At 41.3% G+C, this 12,923-nt stretch overlaps 1 protein-coding gene across 1 annotated transcript in view; it reads right to left on the bottom strand.

Annotated features, from left to right (window-relative positions):
* Positions 1–294: 294 nt before the first annotated feature.
* ANKH (ANKH inorganic pyrophosphate transport regulator) overlaps positions 295–12,923 on the bottom strand; it is a gene marked incomplete at its 5' end in the record, with an annotated part of 41,873 nt that continues 29,244 nt past the window's right edge. The window contains 4 exons of the mRNA XM_008949546.1: positions 295–1,277; positions 3,460–3,559; positions 4,164–4,287; positions 5,259–5,388. Of these exons, the coding sequence (XP_008947794.1) occupies positions 1,161–1,277; positions 3,460–3,559; positions 4,164–4,287; positions 5,259–5,388 (471 nt within the window). The remainder of the gene's footprint in view (positions 1,278–3,459; positions 3,560–4,163; positions 4,288–5,258; positions 5,389–12,923) is intronic.

Raw genomic sequence — 12,923 nt, 5'->3', positions numbered from 1 at the left:
CACGTGTGTGTTTAAATATGTGTACATCTCTATATAAAAAATTTCACTGAATTATGTGCAGTAACGTGATAAACCATGGTATCCTGCATTTGTTATCTGCTTTTTTAAAAAAATATATAGGCACCAGAAATAAGTATATGGAGCAAACCAACCTTTAAAAATCAAAAGTTAAATCAGTGGACAAGAACTTTGGTAAAGCTTGTCAACATTTATTTTTTTTTAAATTCAAATACAGTCAACATCTATCGGTTGCCATCACCCTCTTCACAAGAGGAAAGTGCATGGGGTTTTTTTCTAAAGAAAATTATATGTAAGGTGGGGCTTAACAATTCCAGAAAATTCTGAATTAAATGTTTCACTTTTCAAAAGGTAACTATCTTTCTGATGGAATGAAAGCGAAATAGAGTTCTTGTCCTGTGTGTATTTTATTTATCATATGCATATATATATAAATATATCTATCTGTGTGTCTCTGTTTATGTACCTGTGTGCGTACATACACATCCACACACTACTAACATGAGAGAGGAACCTGTTTTTCTCCACTTTGTTTGTGAAGACTTACATGTTCCTCCCTGTCTTGTACCCTGTGCAGTATAAGCTCTAGTGATGAGGCCAAAGAGAAAGATATAGTTCACCATAGTATATTAGTTTATGTAGCAAAGTCATTTTCAAGCAAGTAAAATAAAGCTCTGTATTCCAAACTTCTTTTCCTTTACATTTCTCATAAAGAAAAGGAAGGAAAAGGAAGGAGGGGAGGGAGGATTATGGCAGTAGCGCTGAGCCAGTGGCGCGTGTGCGAGCGCGTGCACACACACACGTGCACAGAGAGCAGGGCTTTGGTTGACAAAATGTGGATTGTCCAGAGAAGGTGGATGCACAAGTAAGGAAGACTCTACAGTGATGCAATTGTATCTTTTATGTTTGCATGGAGTGAGAAAACAAATTGAATTGGGGACGGGGGGAAAAGACAAGACCTCTTTTTAGGTCCCTCATCAGTGAGAGCATACTCAGTATGCCAGAGAATTTATCTGAAACCTTTTAAATCAAGGCCTCTTTATTACAAAAATAAAAACGAACAAACAAAAAAGTATGAGAGACGACAAGATGCCAAACTGTCACTCCCATCGTCCCTGCAGAGAACAACTGCATCCCGGTCATTAGTCATTCTCTTCTCTCATTTCTACGATGTCTGTCATCTCCTCTGTGTGAGGCATGTCGGTCATTGCGGAGTCTTCACCTTCCGTAGCGGCTTCGTTCTCGTTCCGCTTCTTCTTCTAGATTGAAACAGGCGTTCAGAAACTTATCAGCGAGTTGTGCATGAACACAAGTCCTACAAACTTCAGATGCAAGGTGGCAACTGTCAATGAAATCTACAATATTTGTGTCGTAGTTGTGGCTAGTTACAAACAAATTGGCTTGACTTACAAGGTCTCCATAAGCTTTCAGGGGCTCAGCTTTCTCCTAATCTAATATAAATGCAATAATAGAGGCATTTCTTGTGCTAAGCAACAACCAAAACAGGCTTCAGCATGGCTGGAGGGAAGAAAGCATCTGGAAACTTTGACATTGCAGACTTTTTATTAAAAAAGAAAAGCAAACAAAATATGATAGAGGATAAGCTGTTCTAGCCAGGGAGACAGAGGTGGCAACCTAATCTCTCAAATGTCAAACTTCAGGAATTTTGCCAGATGTGAGCATTTTGGCTTTTCTTGGTATTGCTGATCCACTGTGATCCCCCATCCCACCAAGGCCAAGTAATATTAGAGTACTTTTGGCTAGCAGGAGCAGGAGGGCATTCCAGAGTCCTATGATTCATCCAGGATGTCCTGGATTAGTAAAGCTAAGAAGCATTCGGCCCCACTACAAAACAAGTTGAAGCATCTGTTCCTTATTACTCGTTTCTCAGCAGGCTGACTAGTTTTACAGAAAACACTTGTACAGCTGACAAAAAATCTCCCACAGGTATTATTGATTCAGCTGAGTTGGGCATATTAGCGTTTCAAAATTTTAGAGGTGTCTACTTAACACTTGATTTTCAGTTCTCAAATGCTGTCCACTTATTACCATTGTAGCTTAAAGTAAGTTGGTGTATGCAGCTACTGGTTGGCTCTGCCAGTGTCACACTGGCTGTTGACACGATGCTGTCAGCTATGTACTAATTCTGGTGAGGGAATAAATCAGGTTTGCACAGTTATTATTACTCCTACCTGCACTCACCACTGCAAAAAATTAAGCACCATGTCCCTGGCCAGAAACTTGTACAAGCTACTACCATATGAAACAAGCCATGAAGAGGTGAGTCCAAGCAGACAGCTGATGTGAAACCACAGGCCAAGAACAGTCATTTCACTGTCTACAGGTTTTTCTCTTTGGTTCTCAAGAAAAATACAACAGGCTAATCCATGACAGATATCAAGTCTTCTGTTTCCTTATGAACCTTGTACACTATGGTCTACTGCCATGGCCTGCACTGTTAATACATATCAAAACTGCTTTTAGGTTGTTCCAACATATGCCTTTTAGATATTCTGTCTTTTGTTTGGTTTTTCTTTTCCTACAAATGGAAGTGGCCATTCGTAAGAAGTCTAATTAAAAAAAAACAGTAACTGCACAGCTTATATTTTCTGCTCCCATCCACAAACTCCTTCTGCACTATGGAATGATGTTTCTGCTTGGGGTTGGGCTTGGTGCCCTGAACAGTGCGAAAGGACACAACATGTGGGTTCTGCAATGTCCCCAGTCACCTAGCCAGCACTTTTCTGGTGTTTGATTTAGTTTAGTGGAACATTCTTTGAAGTCCATCTATCACTGCTGCTCCTCTGTACATGCAGGTCTGTAGTGCGTGAACTACGTAAAATATGCCCATGAGAAATCCCCACCTGTTTAAGTATTTGTAAACTCCACCCTACCCTCTACTGCTGCAGGAGTACATCTTGATTTAAGCCACTTCTTTAGACGGAAACAAAAAAAAAAAAAAGCCACTGTACTTTTTGTCCATTTTCAGCAAAGCTGGTTTTATAAAGAAATAGAAGTTTACATATAGATATGTATGCATACATATACTAAGCTTGAGTGAATAGTTCCTATGTATAAATAAAGAAGCTGTGCCACACTTCTTTTATACCACAGCTGTATACATAAAGAAGTTGTACCATAGTAGCAGATCTACAGTGTAAATAGGTGGTGGTAAGGACATGATATACATGTTCTGAGGATCAAGTGTACTTCAAACCAGTGTGTCCCATTCTCCCACGGCCTCAATGTCCACCTTTTGGTTTTATTTCAACCCAAAGAATTCCCAAGTCCCACACTCTTGAGACTGCACAGGGAAGCAAACCAAATTCAGTGAGCAGGGATGCTGGGGAGTTACATTTCAAAAGTGTACTCTTAATCTGAACTAAAATCCATTATACTCATCAACTGCTTCCACCAGACCCCGCAGAGCCTAATTCTTACCTGCTTCCGATAGACGTAACAGGCTGCGATTGCAACCATGGTGGATTCTCCTACAAAACCAGCTAGAAGGGATCCCACTCCAAGAGTTGCTCCATGAACTCTGTAGGCAGCATAAAAAGGAAGTAGTCATGGTTGTGTGAGAATTAGTGAGTCACACACGGTTGTGTGACTGTAATTATACTTTCACTGGCATATAGAACCAATCTGTTGTTAGAAGTATTTCCTTTAAAGACATAATACACTGGGCAAAGAGAACAACTGGTATTTTAAAGGATTTTTTAGTGTCTTAATGGCTGCATGTTTAGTAAAAGAACCATATTCAGAATCAAATTATGGACTAAGAATTTAAGGTCTTGTACAGAGTGCTGTAGAATAGATTATTTAACTTACAAACAAGATATTCTTCCCTTAGCTTCCTTCACAGAGCATTTAATAACATGGAAATAAATTTCCCTTAGGACACATTTTTGCCTCTTTGACATTTGTGTATATTTTTCAAAAGGGGCATCACTATTGTGCAGACCTAGAGCAGCCACACAATTTGTAAATGTTTCTTTTCCAGATATTGGTACTATTGAGGCTTTGTACTATGGTTAGCATTTGGGGAAAATGTTCTGAGCTATGCAAATTCAGCCGTCAGATGACAAGGAACAGAAGTGAAGAGGAAAGCAAACCCATCAGTTCCGTGGAGAATAATGATTTACCCCAAGTAAGGCAGCACAATGAGACTAGTGATGAGGACAATAATCCGCAGCACTGAGCTGGGTGCCAACACAAATGTCTTCTTCAGAGTCATCAGCCAACCAGTCAAGTGCGCTCTGACAGTCACTGTTCATAAAGAGGGAAAGGGGAAGGGATGGGGAGAAAGGGAGGCAAGAGCAGAAAAAAAAAAAAGTCAGCCATCTCATACGAAACTTTTCCATGCAGAGCACTGCTCAGAACTAACTGTGGTGAAACTTGTTTCTGGTAAATATACACACTGGGAAATGCTACTAGAAATGAAGTAATCTTGTATTCAAATTGCTTTAATATACTGGGTTTTTTTCTGGGGGAAAAATAAAAAAAAGCCAGTTAGGAACAGCAACCCATCCTAACAGCTGCTCTCTTAAAACCAATTTAGACAGGCCAATCTGTTTTCTTCATTACAGAGACCGCAAGCCTATCCCCTACCTAAAAGAGTAATCATACCAAGGAGAATTTTCCATCTTGCTCCTGTCTGGTACATGGTTTAACAGCTAGGCACAAAGCAAGGTATCTGCATGTACCTGTTCTTGTATTTGTAGTTTCCCTTTATTACAAATCTCTCTTGTCACGTAAGCAGAAAACACTACAGGATGTAGAATTTAATTGCAGAAGCTAGACATTTTTTGAGGGGACATGTTTTGATTATTATCGTCAAGCTCGTCTTTCTCTTGAATAGGGGCAAGAACTTTTATTCTATATTGTTTATGCTCAATATCTGAAAGAGACACTGAATCTGGCAGCAGAAGGGGAGACTAATGGAGGTGATATTACTGTGGAGGTGGTCCTAGATGCTACTCCAAATAGTTAATTTTGGTCTTGGCACACATGTATTGCTACTGCCATTTGTGTGTGTTCTTGGTCAACTACTACAGACAGAATCTGGCAACATCTCTATCTTGATTACCAATTTAAATAGTCTTGATCTACACCAGCTTCAATAAGAAAGGTGTTACTTATGCTAGGCATGCATTTAGCTACTCTTGTACGTACAGCCATGCCAGGCTCTGTGACCTCACCTCACAGTTGGTTTGGTTTGGAGGTTACAGGTTTTTTACCTGGAAGTGGAAAGAAGGAGAAGATGCGCAAAGGAACAACACACAGCTCTGCAAAAGCGAAGTCTACTCCAATTATGTCAACTAAAATCTTCTCTGACACATTTGGCGTCCAAAACATCACAAAACAGAGCTAGAAAGAACAAAAGTAAGAGATGTTTACATTTCAGAAGGAAAGCACAACAAAAGATACACCCTCCTAGTCTACAATGCTTGTTTACTGATAGGTAGATAACTCTACTGATAACAAATATTAATTAAATATAATTTATAGACATACAGTATATTCATACTTAGCTTGCATTCAAATACACAGGGTACACAAATGTACCTAAGAGAGGTATGTTAAATTCAGAAGCAATTCCTACCCTTATGTTCCTCACATTTTATGGTGCCTGTGAATGGGTGTACTTGAAAGGTCTGTTACAAAAACAGTAAGAAACTTGGGTTTTACAGTACTTGCTCTGGTTAAGACACCCATATTCCTAAACAGATTATCAAGTGTTTTAGTATTGAAGGATTTTAAGTACTCCATGACTCAGAGATCTGACCTAAATCTTAGACTAGGGCTTTACAGGCGCTGCTGATACTGTTGGTATGTAACATGCCTGACAGCAAGGCCGAGGTGTTCACCATAGTCCTGCAGACATGGTGCACTCAGGCCACAAATCCACTGTCTTGTTATTTTTATTAAAAAGTGTGCTGGTTAGTCCTCACATGAAAGGAAAACTTCCATAAGAATCCTACAACAAATGGCACAGCAGCAGTACATGCCGTTTAGGTTTCTGGTCAATGCTGAGGCAGGGCTTCTGTCCGAGTTGAGGGGGCTGTTGGCAGCTGGCAGGTCCAGCTCCAGTGAGAGGCACTCGCCAAAGAACAGTGCTGACAGTGATCACAGGACTTTTCCTCTAAGAAGGGGGACCAAACATCTTTTCAAGTATCACTACGTTGTTATTTAACTTGGTTTTGTGATTTAAGAACTTATTTCTTCCTGTTGTCCTTGCAGTGCATTAAAGCAGATGTTAAGGAAGCCAGCTGACTGGACAGGGGAAAACTTGAGACTTTAAATGCTCAGACACTCCTCTTGTTAGGTTACAAACCACTGTAGCAGGTAAATTATGTGCACTGGCTGTACAAACTGATGGCTCTGTAAGACCCTATAACCATGCTCTTATATGTACCCCACAAGCCTGTATTATAGTATCTAGCTCTTCTCTTTTCATCCAGCCTGTCACATCCCTCCATGTTCAGATGGCTTTTAAAGCTTGTCTTTGAAGACCTATCACCTCTAAGACAGCTGGGATTTCACTGTCATTCTTTGGTTGTGTGCCAGAGAGTGTCCCTTCTGTGTAGCTAGAAGTACCCATACTGCAGAAGTCTCCCAAGGCCTGTGACCAAGTGGCCCGTGGGAGGGCTCACGTTTCGACCACCTGTGTGGTGAACAAAATACTTCACCTTCCTGCAAAAAGGCTCATCTTTAGTTTTCATCTCTACTTCTTAAGGTAGAAACCACTATTTATTTTTCACAATTAAAAGGTTTACTTGACTATTTTGATGCTGTCTTGCAATGTATCTCCATCACTTATTCAGAGAATACTAAGTGGAGGAAGGTGAGAGCAGAAGACAAATGAACTGAGCATGGGGTTTTTTTTCAGTTCTAGCCAGCACTTCTCTCTCCCTTCCAAACTACTTGTACAGGGTACAACTCAAGCAGAAGGGACACGCGAGAGCAGAGAAGATTGTGCAGCTGAGAATCCAGTGACTGAAAAGTAGCTGTACAGGGACAGCAAATGCTTTCGTTGCTGCCAACACTGTTAAGGCAAACCACAGTGATTTGTACTCTGCTGCAAATGACCTGTAGAACAACCACACAGGACATGTTTTGTCCAGTCTCTCTCCAAAGCCCAACAAACAAAATAAGATGCAAAGATGTCCACTCTTCAATTATAATTTTCTGTTTGCATCAAAGCAAAGACCTTTATGCTGCTTGTACTGTAAATGCCCTTAGCGTCCTACTGAGCAATGGAGTTACTGCTGCTGCAAGACCCCCACCCTGTGCTAACAGCAGAGCCTGCCCACTGCTAGCAGAAGGCAACAGAGCAGTCTTTCCTTCTTCAACAACCATTTGAAAGAGCATTCTAACATGGTCAGACAGGCAAATAAGTGACCAAACACATTGTTTTCAATCCTATTCTCTTTGAAGTTAAAGTTTGTTTCTGGCCTTAATAACAATAGGCTCAACCTCCATCCAGCTCCTAGGAGCAGAAGGTCAGCTTGCAAACCAGAGGCAATGGCTTATACCCAGGTGGCATGCAGTCCTTTCTCCTCAGCTGTTGCAAACTGAAGAACTCCCCCCACCCCTGATAAGCAGAGAGTTTGTGCTGATGAATGGCTTCAAAGAGCACTTCTTATTTAGCAGCTGGTGGGTACAGACAGCAGTGACTGCTAAGCTCGAGAATAAGCAGCTTAAGGAGGTGAGGCATGGCAGCAGAAGGACTTTCTATTTTTGTCTCAGCACGTTTCTGTCTCTTTGGTTGCAATGTTGATAACTACTTTAATTTTCCTAATGGGCTCCTCTCTGTCATCTTCTGAGATGATGATATTCTCATTGCCCACAGGGGACAAAGCCTTGGGAAAAGAAATTAATGCTCTTCATTGTGCAAGCCCTCTCCTATTTAGCTTCTAGAGTGCTTGCAACTTGGCAAGTCTCTGTATTATTTCAAAGACAAATTAAAAACATAGTTGAAAATACTAGGCTGTACTTCAAGAAAACAGTACCACTAAATGTGCAAAGCAGGGAAGGTATTTTGGCTACACATTTTATTACAGGTGAGATATACTGAAAATAGGATGAAGTGTAAGCTTTTTTTTTTGTGATGCTGAGTGGTCTGTATGAGGCTTGTGATTATCTTGGAAAAGGGTGAAGCCTGATCAGAAAGGAGACTGGAGAAGATGATAACAGATGAAATGATGCAGTTAGTCTGGTGAAGCAGGGAGCGGTGGCACATGCAGTGAGAGACGGGATCTACTGGAGCAAGTGGTCCTAACTTCTTGGGGCTCCGATCAGGAAAGACTTTAGCAAATAGATCTACCTATACTATGTCTCCTAACTTCCTTTTAAACACTGTCTTCACCCTCCCCTTAGCTCTTTCTGTATCTCTGCAAGGTTAAAGATGGAATAAATAGGCTCGGGCAGAGTTACAGTCATAGCTTCACTTAGTCTAATCAAGAGGTGAAGACAAAAGGGTGAAAGCTCTGGCACAGGCGACCATCGAGCACGTGCCATGGCACTGCAGCTTCAGCTTGTCAGTGCAGCTGGCTGCAGTGGCTTTATACAGCAATGAGTGTTGGCCTTGGCAACTCTACTGAGGCTGAAGCATTTTAATGCTTCAGGAGTAAGGATTTTGCTTGTGGAACTCTAGCAACAGATTCAGTTTTCTGTTATGGTATGAGTGCAGCATGGTATTAGAGGATAGTTTTGTTAAAGCCTTTGATCATTAAACTGGGACTTTAACTGAACACTGATTTCTTTTAAAAATACAGAAAAAATGAAGATAGAGGTGAGTAGAACACTACAGAAAATACACAGGCCTGAGCAAAGACAGTACTATTTATTATGGTGGTGCTGTCTCTGAAAACAAAGAGTACCCTAAGCATTTCTGGAAGTGTCTTAATCATTTGAACTGATCTGAAGGGTTGTACTATTGGGTAACGTGCCTTTAACTGATCTATGGTGGTAAAATTTGAAAGACTACTAAACATGTCAATAATTTATGACACCATAGGAAAATCAGCAGAGCTGTACTAGACCAGATCAAAGCTCTAGCTAGATTAGTGTCATCTCCCTGCTAAAGGTCACTGGGGGTTGCCCAAGGAAGGGGCACAAAGAGCAGGGGAAGGGCAGAGTAAGAGATGCCCTCTGCATGGCCAGAGCTGGTAGCAGTCACCTTCAGGAGTTTAGTAATTGTGATGCTCCTTCATCCCGTGCTGCAGTGTGTTGTGCATACAGTAATACAACATACAACAATATCTAATATTAGTGATAGGTTTTTTTCCCCCCAATCCAGTTATGCATAACAAAGCCAACTCCCTGCCACTTGTGGCTTAGGCCCTCTCAACAAGTAGTTGTGCTTCCTTTCGTGTGGAACCTTGTTATTCTCAGCTAGCAAATTCAGTGTCTGGACATATCAAAAGCTCACACATCAAAAACTTCTGCTGTTGACAAGCCTGAGAGAATGCACCAGCTCTCTGTTTTGGTACGGAAAGTATCAAACTGCTCAATCCAAATTCTCTTTAATCTCTTTTCTTAAGTACACTTCATGCATTTAACTTTTACAAATGATTACAACAAAAGCCTGTTCATGAGATCTTTGTTTCATATGCTGCGTATGTGAGTTTGAATGCCAGTAGTTCTTGAAAACTACCAGTCTCTCCATAGGCCCTGCATCTCCTGGAAGCTATTTCCATTTATTCTGGTTGCTGACAGTGATTACTAAACCTCTGAGGCCCCACTACCTAATGCATTATAATACATCATGCTAACAAAAGCTATTGTCATGTGTGCAGTAATCTGCAGGGTGCTAGACTGATTTGCTTTTTGGCATCTGTAGAAAGCTCCCTGTCTTTTGGGACATCCATTGATAAATACAAGGCACAAAAGAGTGTTCCAGTGAGCTGTGAACAACAGCACAGTATTTCTAGACTTCAGTGCAATCTCTGGTTAGAAGAAATGCTGCCTGATGACAGAGACATGACAGGCGTCTATGTTCCCCAGAAAGAAGCTATGGAATCCAAAATGGGTGTCTTTAAAAATAGCTTAGACACATACCAGCCTGGAATGAGATGGGAATAACAGATTTTACCATGGGGAAGGATACTACTAACCCGTTAAAGATTCGTCTGAGATGAAATGCAGTTCCTATTTTTCTTCTGCAAAAGAGCTCTCAGCAGATGTTCCCTATCGTTTGTCGAGCTTACTGTATTTGCAAACTATGGCTGACCAAGACAGGTGTTGCACCCTCAAAATATTGTTCTACACACCTATTGAGGATTGCATCTTAATTAATCTAACCCATACCTTGTTCATGGCCTCTCTATTCCCACTTAAGTTGTGACACCCTGTGAGGGCACAGGAAATCTGCTTTACACCTTATAACACATTTCAGCTTTGAACTGCACCTCAGGTCTTTGGAATAGTATCAGTTAAGTTTACCACCTCTACTAATACTGAAGAATATAAGTCATACGACTTTGCCTTTTGAAGTGTGTAATAAATGAAAAAGTAGCCCATGTCTTACATGGTCCAATCTCCTGATTTGCCAAACATCTCCATAGCCTCCCTTTTTCTCACATAAATACAATTCCGTCTCCTTTCAGAGCTCATATCACATTTACAAGATCAGCTGACCTCGCAGATATGTTTGTAAGTCAAAAGAATATCTTGTTTTAACTTGCATCAGTGTAAAAAACCTGAATTTGGCTCCTCTGTTCAACATTTTATTTGGCAAGATGTTGGGGAAAAAAAGAAAACTGTTGAATTTGTTAGCGCTTTCTATGGTTATTCCAAATCTATACCATCACTGACCTTGAAAATTTAGTTCTCTAAATGACTGGGTATTACTGGGGCTCGTGACTCAAAAACTTACCTAGCATCTTAATGTTAAATAAAACTGCACTTTTCCTCTTTATTTTTATGAAGAAGAATAAAAGTAACAACAGTTTTAAAGTGTCAGCTGCTAGTACTGGAACTATAGGAACAGTTATTAGTTACACTCCTTTCCAGACCACAGCTGGAGAGTGCTTCCGTGTTGAATGCAGCCACACAAGAGAGTACAAATTCCTTGTAGCTCCTGAAGCACTCATTCCACCATGCAGTCTCTGAAGTAGCTGAACAAGACAGAAGATGTTCAGCGGAGTTCTTATGAAGGAAGGAGGTCCAACAAGTCATCAATTTAATAAATAAGGGATTTTGTGTTTTATTGTCGACCAAGAAATCAAAAAGTCTAGGTTCTGTCATAAAGACATTCCCTGTTGATAGGAAATCACATGTGGGTGTAACATGAAAATAACCAAGTGAAAACCCTATTGCCTTTAAAGATTCAAGGTTGGGGTGTTTTTTTGTTAGTTTGTGGTTTTTTGTTTGTGGTTTTGTTTTTTTTTTTTAAGCACACTGCTTAGCTCATTAAGTTTGTTGAAAGCATGGAGGAGTTGCTGCATCTGGTATAATACTAGAGGCCAGCATCACTGGCTTGCTGTGGAAGCTAACTGCATACCACAGCCTGGCCCACACCAAAATGGACCTGCAGAATCCCATCCTGTCTTTGCTGTACATCATGTCTGAGAGCAGTCTTTGCACAGCCACCCCAGTTTTTGGCAGTTTTGAGGAGTTTTTGATATACAGCTCTTAAGAAAAAAAAAAAATAAATCTGATCGGCCCCAGTGGAGACATTGAAGTTTGTCCCAAAGTGTGATGCTCTGTTGGGATGCATCATGGTGATATGCTCACACATCCTGTAATTCTGATGTGGGCAGACAATGATTCCTTTTCTTGTGTGGGAAATGTTAAGGTTTTCATGACCAGACTGGCCAAAGCTCTGGAGGACCTGCCCTGACTTCACAGCTGACCCTGAGCCAGTCTAGAGCCAAGAATTCCTGAGGCCATTCCAACCTGAACAATCCTGTGACCCTATGAAGCAACAAGCCCTGTGTCTGCATGCAGTACAAATGCCAGACTGCAGTCCTATCTGAAAGCAGTTTATCATCCTGCTGATGACTTGAATCACAAGGGCATTCTCCTGCAGCAGCTCCCCCTCAGGCATGTGCGAGTCAGTATAGGTCTCTGTGAACTTTGTGTTCGGTGAAGGGTGGTGTAACGCTGAAAACAGCCACCATCAAATTTGTCAAGCAGCAGGGGGAGCAAAAGAAACCACAGCCTGCCTGCGGGACAGCTCCCAAACTTCACATCCTCTCCTGAAATAACCGGTTTCTACAGATCTAAGTCTCCCTCTGCCTCCCCAGCTTTCCTTATAGTCCAGAGTGACAGAGGCATGACATTCTTCAGCAATAAAGGCAGATCCAGCAGCTGCACAATACACTCTGGTAGCATTAACGTGATGCCACAGCTGCTTTCCTCCCAGCTGCTGCTGAAAGTACTTAGGTGGGTTTTTTTCAGCTGGATTGGCTCACTAGATTGTTTAAGATCATCGTTATATCTCCTCACAGAATGATGCCACTTCATTTTTTACAGAAAGAAGGACATTTTACTTGGTACAGCTTCATTTTTCCAAAGCTCAAATAAACCAAAGCTGGCACATTCCTAGGCTCTCTTTGAAAATTGTCAGCTTCACAACTTAGTCATTTTCTTCTGTCGTGGGTTTTCTGCAGCCCTCACTGCCTCCTATTGTGATTATGGAGTTTAAGCAGAAACATGCTGCAGTGACAATTTTTGACCCTTCCTCTTCTTGCTCCAGCCACTCATACAGAATAGACCCTTTGTGTGAAACCTGAACAATCATGAAGGAGACATTAGTCTCCACCTCACTGCAGCAAATAGAAGTCCTTTGTTCTGGGACAAAAGCTCAGTGCGGTACCACGGGTGGGACAAGGCCCTCGTGAGGATTGTATGAAGTAGCCTCTGGTGGTCCAGCATCTTTCTGAGCAGGCAGGAAT

Source organism: Merops nubicus, unplaced genomic scaffold (assembly GCF_000691845.1).
Source record: "Merops nubicus isolate BGI_N331 unplaced genomic scaffold, ASM69184v1 scaffold19831, whole genome shotgun sequence".
NCBI lineage: Eukaryota > Metazoa > Chordata > Aves > Coraciiformes > Meropidae > Merops > Merops nubicus.
The sequence above is the reverse complement of the archived record's forward strand: the minus strand, read 5'-3'. Positions and strand labels throughout refer to the sequence as shown.